At 43.7% G+C, this 18,009-nt stretch overlaps 1 protein-coding gene across 3 annotated transcripts in view; it reads right to left on the bottom strand.

The window, feature by feature from the left end:
- The window catches only part of BMPER (BMP binding endothelial regulator), a 254,725-nt gene extending 239,483 nt beyond the window's left edge, over window positions 1–15,242 (bottom strand). For 2 of the 3 annotated variants that reach the window (XM_058724624.1, XM_058724621.1), the window contains exons 1-2: window positions 14,863–15,242; window positions 13,749–13,834 (exon numbers count right to left, since the gene is read on the bottom strand). In XM_058724624.1, the coding sequence (XP_058580607.1) occupies window positions 13,749–13,834; window positions 14,863–14,995 (219 nt within the window). In that variant the 5' untranslated portion in view covers window positions 14,996–15,242. The remainder of the gene's footprint in view (window positions 1–13,748; window positions 13,835–14,862) is intronic. The other variant, XM_058724623.1, reaches the window with a different exon arrangement.
- Between the last annotated feature and the right edge of the window lie 2,767 nt (window positions 15,243–18,009).

Here is an 18,009-nt window from a genome sequence, read left to right on the forward strand (position 1 = left end):
TTAACCTCAGCTGGGAAGAGTTTTTCAAAAATTGGCCCTTGCATAGAGTCACTGGAAGAGTTTATTAAAAATAGAGACTCTCTGGTCCCCACCAGACCCTCAGAATCTCTGGAGGATCTCTGAGTCTGCATTTTCAACAAGCTTCCTCGTGGTTCTTATGCATATTACAAACTGAGAGCCAAAGGCAAAATCCTTACCACTGACTTGTCAGTGTGAGATAAGACCAGTAGCCGTGTGGAAGTGGGGGGGGGGGGGGCAGGAAGAGGGAAAGGCCACTAGCCATGGGAAATACAATCGTCTGTTCCTTGTCACCAGTGCCCCAAACTCCACTTGAAGGGCCTCGCCCACCTGCACATGACCATGGGTTCAATCCCACATTCACACCTCTCTTTTAGACTCTAGTAATAGAAAGTAGTCTGCAAACTAGATCCATTATCCAAATATTATACTAAATACATACATACATATTATGTGTGTGTGTGTGTGTGTGTGTGTGTGTGTGTGTGTATAACCTACCACAGTCAAGGAATAATAATTTGTTCTGATTAATCAAATATTCCAACCAAGAGTTAATACCCATGGCTAGCAGAAGTTCATCAATTTTCAAAGAACTCCAGAGCAATATAAGACATCTAACTTCAAAACCATCTGGAACATAATTTAATTTTTTGTTCATTTTTTTTAAAAAGTGTTTTTCCAATCTCATAGTGCCTCAGGCCATTATTAACATAAATGCTCAATAAATATGTGCTGAGTTTAATGACCATCAATCATTTTCCTCCTTCAGAGAATACCATGTATTCCCTCTCACTGGTACTAAGGTAAATGAATACTGCTTCTCTTTCTACCCCTACCACCATCAGAAGGGGTCTGAGGATGTACACAAGAGCCATTAATTCAGAGCTGGGGGTTCAGAGATTGAGAGGTGTTAGTTTCACTATACCATCACATTTTATGTTTAGTTTATGAACCCAGTATAAATTCACCCTTAATTTAAAGGCTGCGTTATTAAGATACATTGCAATAACTTGTCAGGGTAACTATCTCCAGTGAAAAAGCCTTAAGATGTTCACAGTATATATTACGTTGAACCACAAAAATTGCTGTTTCTGAAGGTCAACACCAAGGATCAAAATTTTCATATGCTTCAATCAAACACCAAAATCTGAGAACCCTGTATGTCTGTAACTTGACCAAATAGTGTGTAAATTACTTTAAGCAAGTTTCTCTTTGCCCTTGTCCAGTGTATGCTTTATATAAAACAAATATATATATATATGTATGTATATACACACACACATATATATGTATACACACATACATACATATATATATATATATATTTTTTTTTTTTTAATAAATCCCAACTATTCCCCTACATGTACACACACAAGCATTCACAACAAAAAGGAAGCCACTGCTCTCTGGTGTATACATTCCCAGCACATCCCAGGAAGGAGGAAGAAGGGCTACTTCCTCCAACAGAAACCACCCCTGGACTAATAAGACTGGGAAAAAATGGCACATTCTTGCCCCCATCCCAGCCATTCAGCTCTTCCCCAAATTCCCTCTTAGGGGAAAAGGAATTTCCATCCCAGTGCTCACCTATGTGCTAATGGGACTGTGAGCCAACCTCTGGTGGGTCCCACTGGGCACGGAACCACCGTTTCACATGTGCTTGAAAACAGGAAATCACCACATCGCAATTGCAATTCCAACAGCCCCCATTCCCCCCAAGGAGCATAAACACAGGTATGAGGCCGCTCTCGAGTGGAAGAATATCTGATTAATCTTTCACGTCCTCTCATTCAGGAAAATAGTATCCCCACCGAGACCAAGAAACACTGCTATGTGAGATGTCTTGATGCTACTGCTTTTATACTATAAATCCACAAGGCAGGAGACAGCCAGCAGGCTGTGAGGGCCTCTAGGATTTGTGAATTTCTGAAAGGTAAAGGGATGAAATGAAGCAGTCAAATTCGGCACAGCAAGGCTTTCCCAGAGGCAGAAGCTTCAAGCACCACAGACCACAGACACAATGCAGGTGCATCTGACCCAAGAGGGAGCAACTGTCATATCTCCCCTCAAATAGTTCTGCTTAAGGAGAAAATGAAATAGAAAAGGAATTCCCCCCCCGCCCCCACCACTCCGTTTTTTTCCAGTAAGAAGCTCTAAGAATAAATATGAAAAAGAATGCAGATATCATTACTTTGCTAAAAAGAAAGCAGTGAGGGGTTAAAGGAATCTTAATGCCATTGCTGGGGTCCACAGATTTCTCAAAGAGGAACCTAGGAAAGATAGGTTTAAAAAAAAAAAAGCGATGTTTACAGAGAAAGAGGAAAAGAATTAAGATAAAGATGCCAAAAATGCCTCTCACCGAGGCCCAAAGAAATACAAGAACAGCTTTGGCCCTTCTGGTTTTCATGCCTTTTTTTTTTGTGGTCCAGGCCCAGGCTCTCTCGGAATAGTTTCCTGAGGTCACCCCCAGATGAAAAGGACCAAGCAACACAACCAAAAAGGCCCACCGCACAGGCTTGAAAAATAAGACGCTCAGCCTAGGCCTGATGGCCTAGGCAGCCATGAGGAACCATCTAGCCAAAATCCATTTAGCTGACCAAAAATACAAGAGTTATTTGGGAAATGCCTGTTTTTTTAAGTCAAATGGAATGGCTGTTATCTCTATTATTTTTATTATTATCTCTATCATTCTCTTTGAAGTGTCTCTGGGGTACCATCACTCAGGCTGCAGGTCCTTTCCCAGAGTGATTTTATGGTTATTCCATCAAAGGGGGGCGTTTGGGGCACACACTCTGGTCAGTGAAGATGTCACTTGTCCCACCCCCTCATTTTCTCTTGTTAAGTTACCTTCGTGAAACCTTCTAACTGCCATTCAGGTTACAGACCTACCTTTGAACTTCTCATTTGGCAGATCTGGGTTAGTACCACCCATTACCTAACATTTAAAAAAGGAAAAAAAAAAAAAACCTCATTACACTACACAACATGTACGTACAATAAGGCCTTTGTCCTTAAAAGAAAAACATAATTTTCAACAGAGTCAGCTCCCAGAAGCCAAGGGAGCTAACATCCAAAACCTAATATAAACATTAGGGCTTGTGTCAGGGTTTCGGAGCTCCAGCCTCACTAAAAGGGGAGGAAATGACCCAGACCAGCAGCTACAAGGATGGGGGAAGCATTTTTCATTGTGACTTTTGAGAGCAGGAGTGAGATAATCCCAGATCCTTCCCTCTCACACCTCCTGTATTGTCACACACATTGCAGCCTTTGACAGCAGGATATTTCTATAAGAGAGAATGTTCCTTTTGTCACAAAGAAAAGCAGGTCTTAATGTCTATAGGACTCTAAATTTTCAAATGAGTACATTCTTTCAAAGGGAAAAGTGTGTTTTTGTAATGATTATTTAGGATGTCTTTTATAGAGAGGGCTGACCTTCTGTGACAAACTCTCTGGGAGAATCATGTTCTGGAACTTGGAGTTCCATTCTTGGGGGTGGGGGGGAACTAGCCCAAGTGTTAACAACCCAAACTATAAACAGGAAACTCCAGCCTGACTCCTACTTAAGTCCCAAGGTTGCGGACCTCTCGCTGAAGCTATGGGGCTTGCAGAGATGACTGGACAAGGTTCTTAGACTTGCAGACTTCATCTCCTAAGACATAAATTCACCCAGGTAACCGCACTACAACACAGAGCATGCTGTTGAAGAGAAGACAACACGCATGGTCCACGGCGTTGATGGGACCACTGGCTGCAAACTACAAAGCTGCGTGGATTTGTAGGGCCCACGTGTCAAATCCAGTCATATCAGTGAATCTGGGATTAGCCTGTAAAGGATGAGGCCCCCCCACCACGGGCATGCATGAGTGACTGTGCTTGGTCAGAGTCACAGTCTCAATTGGAGGGGACTCAGGAGTGCCAGGCTCAGAGGGTCCACTCAGTAATTAAGTTTACATTTTTGCCTCCCACCTGCCACCTCCTGACTCAACGGCAAGTGCCGAAAAAGGACAACTAGGCCTCGCCGTGAAGGCCACATTGTGATTAGTTGTCTGTAGATGGGCACCAATCAAGGAGGTGAACTTTTGAAGATGAAAAACAGAGAAGCAACTCGTCTTCCTAAGCCCCAAATACAACCAGCATTTTCCATCTTTTATCAGAAAAGATAGCAGTCACCTCTATTGAAGTTCCACTGTCTACCTGACATTCACAGTAAACATATTACATAAGTGTAGACAAAAATTTAAATAAAGGGGCACCTGGGGTGCTCAGCTGGGTGAGCGTCCAACTTTTGATTTATTTCAGCTCAGGTCATGATCTCACAGTTGGGAGATGGAGCCTCGCGTCTTCAGGCCCTGCGCCGGGCATGGGGCCTGCTTAAGATTCTCTCTCTCCCTCTCCCTCTCTCTCTCTTTCAAAATAAATTAAGATTAAAAACTAAAAAAATGAAATAAAAACAGTCCACTTAATCGCTTCTTAAAAGCACTGCAGAGGGAGTGATTGCACAGCACTTAGATAGTGGCAGTATCATTTTGGAGGTGCTTACCATATTCCAAACCCTGTTTTAAGAACTTTACATGTTTTAGCCCACAGTTCTGACCAAGGCCCTATGATGAACACAAAGAGACACAGAAAATTGGGCAACTCACACAAAGTCTCACAAGCCAACAGTAGGAGTAGACTTAGGAATCCCTACACTATTGTTCCTTAAAAAATATACGCATTAAATCATCTGCTAAAAGCTGGTTTATGGCACACACTTCACTTTCTTCTATTCAGGTTCTTACCCTTAATAATTCCATTCATACTGTTATGCAAAGGCCTTTCACAAACATCAGTACGTCTAACCCACAGGTATCACCTCAGATAATGGCTCCAGTCAACAGATTCGGGCCTGCATTATTATTCCTCTTTAGAGATGAAGCTGCTGGGTACACAGACCATTGCGATTTGCCCAGAACTCACGACTGAGGCTCAGAGAGTACAAGTCACCTGTTTAGTGATGCACAGCTACCAGGTGGCCCCTGTGAGACTCGAACCCGGGATTTCAGACACCAGGGCCGCCACTCCACAGCTATACTTCAATGACAAAGCAGATATTGAAAATTTAGTGAAGAAAGAAAATATTTTTCCTGAAGACCTAGCTTAGGGATTAAATTATATCGTAATATTTTTAAAGCACCATTAACAGTTTAATAGAGCAAACTTGAAAGTTCATAATGGTAAGATTTTATATTAGCCAGGCTCTTTTATATTGTTGCTCTTATTCATTAAAAAAAAAAGGAAAAAAAAGCCTCAGTGTGGTCTTGTCCATTTTGCCCTTAACTATAGAAACATTCCAAAGATGTTTGGAAAAGTATATTACTTTTATCCACGAAATTAGTTTTGTTTTGGTACCTTTTAAAATTTCTTGTGGCATTTAACACTTTTGCTAAGATCTTTCCAAATCAAAGTTTGGAAAATTTGTGATTTTTGCAGTAAATTTTCAGAATCGCTACAGCAATCTTAGCTTTGGATTTCTATCAAATGGGGTTCCACCAAATTCCATCTATGATGAATTCGATTCCATGTGAAATGTGCAACAGGTACCAGAGAGGTGCGCACCATCACTGACTGTTTCAAATAGTTCGATAAAATGATGAGAAAGGTCCTTCTTCGATATTCTCCTAGAATCTTCAGACTAACATTGCAAAATTTAATACCCCTGGTCTTTCTGTTCTTCAAACCTCTTCTGCCTTGGCCTGCACTTTGCTGGTTCTGCTCCTTCTTCTATAACTACTCAGTCTCTGCCATGGGTTTCTACACTTCTCTACCCTTCTCTTATTTTTTTTTTTAATATGAAATTTACTGTCAAATTGGTTTCCATACAACACCCAGTGCTCATCCCAACAGGTGCCCTCCTCAGTGCCCATTACCCATCCTCCCCTCCCTCCCACTCCCCATCAACCCTCAGTTTGTTCTCAGTTTTTAAGAGTCTCTTATGTTTTGGCTCCCTCCCTCTCTAACCTTTTTTTTTTTTTTCCTTCCCTTCCCCCTGTTAAGTCTTAACAGTCTTCTGTTAAGTTTCTCAGGATCCACATAAGAGTGAACACATATGGTATCTGTCTTTCTCTGTATGACTTATTTCACTTAGCATCACACTCTCCAGTTCCATTGACGTTGCTACAAAGGCCAGATTTCATTCTTTCTCATTGCCACGTAGTATTCCATTGTGTACATAAACCACAATTTCTTTATCATTCATCAGTTGATGGGCGTTTAGGCTCTTTCCATAATTTGGCTATTGTTGAAAGTGCTGCTATAAACATTGGGGTACAAGTGCCCCTATGCATCAGCACTCTTGAATCCCTTGTCTACCCTTCTCTTAAATACAACCCTTCTTCTAATTACTCTTGTAGGCCCCTTTATGGAAAGCTCGGCGTAGACAAATAATTTATTACCAAAGTTTTGAAGTGTATTTCAATGTAGACAGGTACCAAATTGCTGTTCTCTGGTCCGGATTTCTCTTCTGAGCCTACTGGGCTTTTCCACTTGGAAAATCCATATCCAGGCCAACTCATCAGGTCTAAACTCACGACATGCACCCATGTCAGTTACCTCTTCTCTTCTACATGGTCTATGCCACTGACTAGAACTCTCAAAATTCCCTTTAATTCGCCCCACCCCCCACTTCTGTTTTACTGCCAAGTGCTAGCAACATGGGCTCTAAACTTCCTCTGCAAGTCTTGGGGTCTCAGCACACTGGTGCACTTTTTTTAAGGTGAGCTACCCAATTTTGATTACTGCCTAAAATTTGTGCTACCACTGACAGTACATACTATCATGGTAATATCTACCAGATGCAGTAATTTGCCAAATGGGTCAAGCAACAGGATAGAGCAAAAATGGAATTTTGAAAGTAAGCTCTGGGAAGCACACTATTCCATTCAGGTGACTGCACCCTGCTCTCAAGACAGTAAGTGATTAGCAAAGTGACTGCTACAGAGACACCATAGCATTTCATGCCACTTTAATGACACTGTATTTCATTACTGTCTTGCTGGGCGTGGCTTGGAGTCTTTTAATCCACATATTCTAGAACTGGAAGGTGGTTAAAGAAATTCAGAAGAACAAGCGACATTGGTTTACCCCTACATCTTCTTCTATTCTCACTGCCCCTTCTACTCCAGGCTGCTTGCTCTCGACTGACCACAACAGATCCCTAGAGTCTGCTGTCCAAACTCCAGCCTTGCCACACTGGAAACATCCCCACAAAAGCTCCTAGAGGCATTTATAAAAAACACATCTTACTGTGTCATGTGGCTGCACCAATATAGAAATCCTACCCCCCACCCCCCCAATTATATGAGTGAAACCAATCTCCTTATTATTGCCCTCAAGGTTCTCCCCTGGCTGGTTCCCACCAGGCTTTCTAGCTTCAGCTTCTATCAGAGCTTCAGGCCCTCAGGACTCTGCCATTTCCACAATTCCCAGGCACACACTCCTCTGTGCCTTTCCTTCAACAATGCCTTGCCACAACAAGCTTTCCTCTACCCATCGAGGTCCCAGATAGTCCAGTCAGATTTCAATTACAGCTGCCTCAGCTCGGGTTCACGTCTATTATAGTGCTTTTCTGTCACTCCTGTGGAACTTATTTATGCATGTGTCTTTCTCCCCCATTAGACTGTGGGCAAGGGTCTGTCCTATTGGTCTTTGCCTCCCCAAGGTGCCCAACCAACACAATGCTTCAAACACAGAAAAGGCTAAAAATAATAAAATAAAATGGAAGGGGAGAATGAAGTGTGGAGAGAAGGAAGAAAGAATAATATTATTGAAATTATAACCTGCTATCCCTAGTGCTTTGACTACTGTTTTATAGAATTAGAACTGGGAATCAAGAGGTCTTAAAATACACACTCAGCTCATTTGCTGATCTTAACTAAGTTCAACAAGCACACTTGACCTCCCGGTACTGTGAAAGGTGGTGTTATTCGTATTCTTTTTATCACAAAAGAGTCAATATACCATCAGCTGGACAGAAGTGCCACAGAAGAGGGTGTGAAAAAGTGATATCCTTTATTTGTTCAACAAATTTTTTATGAACGGACCTTTTTTTCCATTGTTTTGCCTTGCCTGGCTTTTCTGTCTGATTCTCCTGCCTTCGTCATAGCTGTACCCCAGTCTACAGAAGGGCTCCCCTTCTTCAGCATCATTTCCTAGACTTAAAACACAGTTTACTGTTGATGCGCAGTTGAAAGACCAGAGACCATGTTTAAAATGGGATGTGGACTAGATGGGAATGAGGTAGGGGAGCACACGACTAAATGGGCGGCAAAAACCCACTCAGGTCTGGAACGGGGTTGAGAGACTTCCACGAGGCGGGCCAGGAAAATCCCCATGTTGCCAGACCACTAGGCAGTTTTTCCAGAATTACAGCGCTCCTGAGTCCCAACTCTATCCCTCTGCCAATAAAAGTACAAGTGAAGGTGACCCCACAGGCATAGAGATGTAAATACTCTGCAGAAAAACGAGGCCCCTCTTCCATGGAAAGTTTTTTTAGTGTTTAATGGAGAGCAAGGGGAAAACTTATACCAGGGCTCACAGACCACTGGACCAATAAGGAAGCAGCCTAGATCAGCCCAGTCCAAGTCTGGAGGGATAGAAAACCCCACAAATGTTCCTGACTTAGCCCCGTTCATTCATAGCGATGGGTGGGCTTGGCATCATTATCCCCATGCTGCTTCTATTTTTTTTTTTCCCCCTTTTCTGATGAAACTTTGCATCCTACTCCATGTGAGGAAATAAAAATTTAAACAATAACGTCATCATCAACAACAACAACAATGAATCATTCTAGAGAGCTCGCTCGATGCCAAACCCAGGGCTAAGCCTTAAATGCTGTTGTTCACTTGATTCTCACAGCAGATCTCTGAGCTTGGTATTAACATTCATCCCACTCTCCAGATAAGGAAACCAAGCCTTGGAAATGTAAGATAGCCTTCCCAGGTTCACCACCAGTTAGAGACAGATCCTAGATTTGAACCCAGGCCCATCTGATGCCAGATTCAAAGCTCTTTGCCAAAATATGATGCAATGCCAGACAAAAAAGCTCACTGCATTGCAGGTCTTCCTTTGAAAGGGTCTTCCAAATTCCAGACCAAAATCACTTGAACCACCCCTGAAGAGAGCCTATGTCAGCTTCACAGAGGTTGAAATAACTCTTTGAAGCTCTTAGAAGTACTTAAAGATGTCTTTAAATAGTAAACAAAGAAAAAGTAAAAAAGTAGTAAGAGCAAATTGGTTTAGTGGAGACGAAACTGGCTTCACATCCCAGTTCTGACTCTTAGTAACTATGTAACCTCAGGACATTTGCTCTGCCTCTCTTAGCCTCAGTAAAGCATGGGTAGAAATAATTGCTTCAGAAGTAGTACTGGTGAACTTGCTAGCACAATGCTAGAAATAAGTTACTTCCCTTAAAACTGTTCTATTGAATACATTGTTCTATGGAAAGGCAATTGATCACAACACCTTCTAAACAGAAAACAAACAAACAAATCCTGACCACTTCCTTAGTGATCGAAACACCTGTGATAAATGTGATACGAAACAATTTTCAAAAACTTATGCAAATCTATGTATATGTGCATATACTAAGGGCAGTATCTCTCTGAACACATCTGGACTACTTCATATTTCCTTTCTCTCTTTCTCCCCACCCCCAGTTCTCTCTGTCTCTCTCTCTCTCACACACACACACACACACACACACACAATGAAATCCTGATGTAACATTATCTCTCTCACGCTCAACATGTGCCTAACACTTGCTCAGATAATAGATATCTCTTCTCTAGCCAGTTAATTTCAACAATAAAAAAAAAACATGAGGATGTTATGGAGATAAGGCATCCCAGAGAACCGAAGATGCTGGTAGCTACTTCTTTGGTGACAGAGAACTTTTTTGATTAAAAGGTAGAAGACAGCAGACAAAGTCTCGCCTGTTCTCACCACTTGGTTGACTCTAAGACAGGTGGAGCCCGCTTCTTGTAACACCAAATTTCACGTTGCTTTTTATGAGCAGAGGGTCCATTTCTACATTGCACCTCCGGATTTAAAAGAGGAAATTTAAACCTCAGAATAATGTTTTTTGCTGAACAAAATGTATGCCAAACTAAGCTCTGACTGACTTCTGGTTTTCTGAGTCCCGGCCTCCAAAGTTTTCTCAGGTTTCCAGGACTGGGCCGAACTCATTGGCTGGTGCCATTTCCTTCTATGTGACACTTAGGTGGAAAAGGGACAAGAAGTAGGAGTGCCACCTCTAAGTCACACTTGGTGGACGTGGCGATGCCCAAAAGATCCAGAGAATTGTTTTAGATTCATTATCTGAGCATGGCTGGCTCTTATCAGCTGTACTTCAGGAAAGGCACCAACGTGTTTTCCTAGGCATTCTGGGGGAAAAAAAAAAAATTCCAGCAAGCAGGGGGAAAAAAATCATACAAAACAGCAGTGAGTCTGAGCCTTCCTTCCTCAGCCCCATAAAAGCCCGTTTTTTAAGGTGGAGGAAAGCCACGCTTTGCTTTCTGACTAAACAATGGAGCACTGGCATCTTTGATCTAAACTGCCTACCGGATTCCCTCAATTTCATGACAGTGGTCCAACTTTCACCTTCCCCTTGAATAGATGAACTGAAGCTTTTCTGACTCCTACACTTTAAAACTATATCCATCACCAGTAACAGACAGGTTATTCTTGGATCACAGCGGATTCTGGCAAGATGCTGGGCCGAAGCAGACGAGGATAAATGAGAATACGATTATTCAGTTCTGCTTGCCGTGGCCACCGTGCCCGCTGTCATCCTCAAAATTCCCACAGAAATGAGCTCATTCCACTTTAAAACATTTCGGAGCTTAAAGGTTTAAATCAGGCCAAGTTGATTTTGTGGGGTTTTTCAGGCTTTTACACTGTAATTACATACAGGACTTCATGCCACCTATTTCCTCCCAACTGTAACATTTTACGTCTTTTTTAAGCATACGTTGAGGTTAGCCTTTTTTTTTTTTCTACATGTTATGAAATAAGATATGAACTTGTGCTCAGCTTTAGGTACCTTTCTGCCAAAAGGCTGGACCAACACAAACTAAATATGACTATTTTCTTTATCCAAAGTACAGTTTTGACTATTACATACCCTCTTAATGTACATACATAAAACCGGCTCACAACTAAAGCTCCCTGCAGGTCAGCTGAAATCATAACGAGATTTTCCTTTCATATAATGTGATTAACAAATGTTAGCTAACTGAACTCCAAAAAGACTCAAAAGAAAAAAACAAAATAACTCAAGCAGCACCGAGAAGTAAAATGATTCAACAATCTTCGTATTTTTTCCTTGCTTTTTCACACCTTTAATTAAGCAAATAGCCTGTTCCACTTGATTATAGGTAGGTGCCCTAGAGGCAGATGAAACCGAGAGCGAATTCCAGCTCTATCTACTACAATATGAACTTCACAAGCTACAAGACTCTTTAGCCTCAGTTTCGTTGCCTGTAAAATGGGGGTAGTAAAAGGTCTCAAAGGACTTTTGTGATGGCTAAATTAAATAATGCGGGCTTAGGTAAGTGCCAGCAAATAAAGTGTTTCGTAAATGTTGCTGTTACTGATATTATCTATCTGCTAAAAATGGCTACCTTCCAACCTAAGTATACAATGCCAACCAGCCTCACTGCAGTCTGGGGTGCTTTGAAATCCAAGGACTGCAGTAGATCCCTCAGAAACTTACAAGAACATACACAAATAGAGAAGTGGCCATCCATCTATTCCTTCTCAATTTTATCAAGTCATTACAAATGTTTGGAAGCACCGACTATGACAGCTTGGGTCCCATAATCCTAAACCTCTGCAAAGGTCGGGAGAATGTATCACTGAACCTTTCAGTTCCTGAAGGAGCTCAAGACATCTTAGGAATAACAAGTGAATGTGATTGCCCGAGTTAGGACTTCACGTGTTTATAAAAGGATATCTAACAGCTCTCACTCAAGGCAGATACCTTCAAATGTTGAAGATATAAATGAACTTGCTATCCTTCGGAGCTTAATCAATACTTTTTAGAATAAATAATCATTCCCACTTGAATCCCAACTGAGGCTTCTTTTCTCTTCTGATTCATTCTTTTAGCTTCAAAACAGCAGGATTCTAACAACTCTCTTATTTTCAGTAAGGCTGTGCTCTCAAAGAAAAGCACTATTTTCCACCCTAACGAGAATACTGAAAAGGGGGATTGCTCTGTGTAGAATTTTTCATAATGTTATTCGGGAACAGTTTGCAAACTGTATATTTAAACTTTATAAGTAGTAACACTGCCAAAGAGAGAAACACTATTTTCACATGTGGAGCTCCGAGCACATTTAAATGTTATTCAGTAATGTCCCCTAAAATCTTAAGAGATTAAGATAAAATAATTTACTCATTTTATACAGATAAGATCAGTGAAAAGGGAAGGTTATCACTCCCCCAACCCACCCTCCACCCCCCACTACATTTGTAAATATACAATGGAGACAAAATTTAAATGCAAAATTTCAACAGGTCATTTAGTGAAGGATCACTAACTGACATGGCAACTGGTAAAATCTAAAGAGCCCCTTTCCTGGCTCTCTTTTATTAAGGTAACAACATTTACCATCTCAGCAAATGTAATGTATTTTTACCTCTGTTTCTGTTGATTCCCTTAGTCTTCAGAACCTGATAATCATTTGATACAGACATTCACCTTCACTCATTTATCATTTTGCAACATTGACCTCATCCCTTGTCATGAGAAAGTTTGGGTAGTTTAAACCCAGATGGCTTGGCTTTCACCTAAATTGAGAAGAATCCCTTCTACGGTTCCATACAGCATGTTGATCTGTTAACTAGCAGTCATCTATCACTTTTGGGCTTTGCATTTGACTGCCTTAATGTGTTTCCAACAGGGTTTTGTGATGTGTAGTTCTTAACCAAGTTTTGCCAAAAGTGATTGGCATGTAAAACACTGTCCAGCAAATATGTTGCTCTTTGTGAGTCTACATTTCATCTCAGAAATTCGTGTTCATATAACTTAATCTCCCCCATGTGGTTACTCATTAGATCTTATCATTAAGTATTAAACCAAAATAAATGGAAACAAATTTTTTTTTTTAGTCTATTAGCCACTGCCAGTGTTAACGAAGCAGCTGACAGCCAAGTGTCATTCTCTGTTAAGGATAGAATGTCCTTTCTGACTCATGCTCCCAGATCAGAAATATAACGACTGTTCTGGAGATCTTAGGGTATCACAGGCAGAGAAATCCAAGATTACACCTCATCCTCATGTTTGTTCTCTGTGACTGTCACCTCTCTTTCCCCTTGTCAGGGATATCTTATCCCCGACTTTTACACTTAAACGTTATCTCATCTTCCCACTAAGACGACAGAATCAAGGCAGAAAGTGTGGTGGCACCTATGTTTTGGTGGCAACAGCCATTCCGGGAACAGACAGTGCCAACGGTAATTTTATCACTGAGACGATGCCTCACAAAGCCCATCTTAATTTTATTTCTATAAGGATGATGTCAAAAATAAGAATCCCAAAGAAATTCAACTGAATTCAATTTGCCAGCTATGTGCAGTTTTGTAATGACTAAAAACCATTTTTAAGATCTGGTTATATTATTACATTTAATGGATTCACCTTGTCTAATGGAGCGATGGGCTTCACATTACCTGATCTCCATACTTACCAAGCAGACACACATTATACAAGGGTTGTCTGTGATGAATGGGATCTGGAGGACTTCACCTTCATTTTCACATTTCGCAACAGAACCTGAAGTGAAGGGGAAAATTCAATCTCACTGAATGGCATTATTGCAAACATTAAAATTTTTACACTAATCCTTTTTGAAGCAACTACCCAGATTCAGAAATCTCTAATGAGTTTTAAATTATCAAACTCAACAAAACCAAATCCCCCCAGAAATAATTATTTTAAATAATTTTATTTGAGGTTTAAAAAAAAAGCCTGTCATATATAAACAGATTTTCTGCTCTCAGATGACTTAAGTACAAATCCAAGTATTTCACTGACTCTTTAATACTCCTCCTCCTTGATGAAGGTATTTCAACTAAACACATATCCCCATATAAGAAAAAAAAATTTTTCAAAGTGGACATTAAGGCAGAACAAAATTCAGGACTGTGGCAATGAACAGGCCTTTCTATGAATCTGCCTCATATAATCTTGAGTTTAAATCACTTTTTGAAACAATCTTCTTTCCTCCTCTCTTAGAAACGGACTCAATATTTTCTTTTCTGCACCAGGTGTCAGTAAAGTATGTCCTTCAGAATAGTAGCTGAGGTCTTCACCTGCCTGAAAGCATATCATTATTATATCCTGCTGATATTACCCTTTTAAAATATGACAGTTTCTTTAAATTCAAAGTCTGGAGTGCCAGTGTTTTCAAAAGCACTCCTTACACAGAAGCTATGTCGGAACCTTGTAGAGTGAGAAAGAAGGGTATGTGGAAAACGGCGCAAATGTTTTTCCTTGATACGTACATGAAGGGAAGGGATCAAAACAAGGGTTGAGGAAAACAATAAAAATAAAGAAATTTCTCAAATTCCAATAGAATTTCTCTTGATGTTAACAGCTTCTCAGTCCTCCACCCCTTAACCTACTCACTGCCTTCCCACCCCTTAACACGGCGGGCTTCGCTTCATCCCCACCGGCCAGCGAGTGGCAGGCGCCAAGGTGCTCGCTCCCCACCCTCCGGTCTCCCGGGCGAGACAGTGCCTCGGCTCCCAGGTACCAAGCCTGCGTCCGGGAGGGCCGGTCCCTCCCGCCCCCTCCCCTACCTGTCAAGAAGGAGGAAGCCAGAGACATGGGGACCCCCGAGCAATTGAGCAGCAGCAAGACGCAGCAGGTAATCCCGGGCGAGCGCCGGCAGGGACGCTCAGCCAGAGCCCTGACGCCGGAGAACCAGAGCATCGTCACCTGGAGGGAATCCCGGGCGACTGCAGGTCCCGCGCCGCCGCCTCTGCTCCGCTACCGCCGCTCGCAGTCAAAAAGGGCTCTCAGCCGGCGAGTCGGGAGACAGTCCGCGAAGGAGGGAGGCGGGCGCCCGGGAGGGGGGGTTCGGGGGGGGGGGGGGAAGCGAGGGGTGAGGGGCGCCAGGGAGGAGGGGTCCTGCGGCCAGGCTCCTCCAATGCGGTTTTTTTTTTTTTTTTTTTTTTTTTTTTTTAGGGAGTTGCTCACAGTGGCTTAGTCGTCGGCCCCCCTACGCCAGAGATGGGGCCGGGAGGAGGGGACGGCGGAGCAGCCGGAGATAGGCCGAGAGGAGAGGCTGCGCTGCCGGCTGCGCACCACCGCTCCGCCGCCGCCGCCGCCGCCAGGGCTGCAGCTACTGCCCCGGGCGCTGCCGCCGCAGCCGCGTCTTCCACTCCTGTACTCCCCACCTCCCGCCGGCCCCGCCGGCTTTCCGGCCGGCCGGCGCGCGCGCACGCTCCCGCGCCCAAGACGGGGGCGCACCGGCCGCTTCCCGGAACCCGCCGGGGGCGCCCGGGTGCAGGAACCCCGCGCCCCGGACACGTCTCAGCCGGGCGTCCAGCCCGCTCCCCAGCCCCTCCAGGGAGGCCGCCGGCCCCGGGTCGCGGATCCGAGCCGGGCAGGCGTGTCTCCACGGCCCGGCGCGCTCGGTGCCTCCTCCCTTTCCCGGGGAAACCCTCCCTAAACGGGGAATGCCACACCGCTTCTGCTCACGCCCGGGTGCCCCAACCTTATGAGAGAGCAGAAAATGGGGCGATAGGGGCGCCTCACCACCCTGCTGTCTCCCAGGTGCCCCAGCTTTGGGAAGGAGCGACAAACGGGGCGCAGGAGGGGCCCAGCAACTTTTCACTCCTGGCTTTGCTTCCCTCTGGCGGGGGCGCGGCAGTGGACTGCCGGGCTGAGCGGACACAGGGGCGAGGCACCTCCGACATCAGTGTTCAGTGCTTAAGTGTCTGCTCGTGGTGACATTAGGGAGGACAGAAGTTGAAACGACAGGCAAGGTCGATTAATAAAAGCACAGAGGCGAACGCTTTTCGCCCTTAAAAAAGAACAGTCGCTCCAAGACTCCTCCCTTCCAACCTCTGGCGCACAGGGGCGGGGAGGTGCCGTTTGACTAATCATTCATTCAGCCGCGAAAGAGGGAGGGACGCGCCGGGCGGCTTATCTCTGGCGGGGGGCGCCACCGGGGACTCCGCAGCTCGCAGCTATGTCGCCGCCGCAGCCTCGCGGCGCCCTTCTTGCCTCTGCAGCCCTGGGTGTCGGCGAGTTCGGCACGCCCCGCGGATACCTCCGCCGGAATCGCGGCCTTCTGCCCAAGCAGTAGCACCCAGCCTCTGCTCAAAGAGGGGTTGCAATGGAGAAGAATTTTTGTAACCAAATTGTGAAGGCGCGGGGTGGGATTTAGGGAACATTTAGCTTGGGCTGGAATCTGATAATCAGCTGTCTTCGGAGTTCACCGTGGGTTGCCGGCTTCCTCCCCCCAAGAATGGAAACCGGGTCCCGCGTGCCTATCCTCCTGGCAGACCCGCCTGGGAGGATCCCCAAGACAATCTTTGCCTAGCCAAGCACTTTTCTTAACGGGACGCACTTAGTCTCCCGGCGAAGTGGGTTGTCTGCAGGCCCAGAAACCAAATCTTTGAAAATGAATTAGTCTGTTTGCTAATACATTTAGTCTAGTTCCATCTTATCCCCTCCGCGCTTGGGGCGGGAGTGAGGGGTGCTGTTTATGTGTTTTTCATGTTTTAATGCAGCATTGCCCACGTCCCGCACATCAAGGAGCTGATTGGAGCACACTGCTCCGACAGGGAAAAAATAAGGGAAGGGAGAGCTGTCATTAGCCTAGCACGCTCCATTTCCCTCTCAAAACAGGTTTTTAGTAGAAAAGTTAAAAGAAAAGAAAGATGATGTGTGGCTCTTTTGGGGGTCCCCCCTCCCTCACCAAAAAACTGGCCGTGGCCAGGCAGCTTCTTGAAAATCAGAATGTGTTTAACGTATTTAACCATAAAGAGGGAAACTGTAAGAAACAAAAACCCTCCAAACCCAATCTTACCTCCCAATTCATAGTGACTGATTAAAAAATAAAATAAAAACTTTTATTACTAGATAAGCACAATCCGTTGAAACCACTATCTTCTCAACCTAAAAAGATTCTCTCTGCATGGGGTTTTTAGAAAAAGATGTTAATCACAACTTAACTAGGGAAACACAGAATAATGGGGAGACTGAGAGACCTTTTATCGCTGCAGACTTAAGCAGTAGATTTGGATAAACACATATTAAGGAACCAGAGGAAATTTGAAGAAGGCCTGTGAGTTGCTCTGATGTGCCTTCTCTGGCACCAGCCACACACCCTCAAAGGTTTGCATGACAAAATTCTTCATGATGGAATCTAGGTGTGTGTGGCCTTTGTCTAACAAGGGGCTAGGTGATTTGGGATGCATTGAAACCCTCTCTGTAGGTACAAATCCAAAAACCACCTGAAAAACATTTTCATCTGTCTGTAAGTTTACGAATGTGAAAGATGTACAGAAGCCTTTGGCAAACCCTACTCCCCAAAGCATCCGACTCCCCAGAGGACTTACCAGAATGTTCCTGCACACATTCATTGCTGCTGCTACTACCCCTTCAAGTGAAGGTCTATCAGCTGCCAGTCGGTCTCTATCTACACAAAGCTGAGATATTCCAGGGTCCAAAAAGAAAGAAAAGAAGGCCTCATTGAATGACACATAAATCTGCTTTCACACTTAAAACGAATGGTGGTACCACCCAAATCCCAAAATGCTCTTGAGGGAAATCGAAAGAAGACAATGAATGTTTGGCTTTGTTTACAGCATTTTTCAAGGAAAGGAGGTAATGGGGCTCAAAGACTATTGCTTAACTCATGACCCATTCCATTCTCAGATAAAGTGCTGTGTCGTCCTCTTTACAATAAAATATATCACCTAATCTTACTAAAA

This window comes from Neofelis nebulosa, chromosome 4 (genome assembly GCF_028018385.1).
Source record: "Neofelis nebulosa isolate mNeoNeb1 chromosome 4, mNeoNeb1.pri, whole genome shotgun sequence".
NCBI classification, from domain to species: Eukaryota; Metazoa; Chordata; class Mammalia; order Carnivora; family Felidae; genus Neofelis; species Neofelis nebulosa.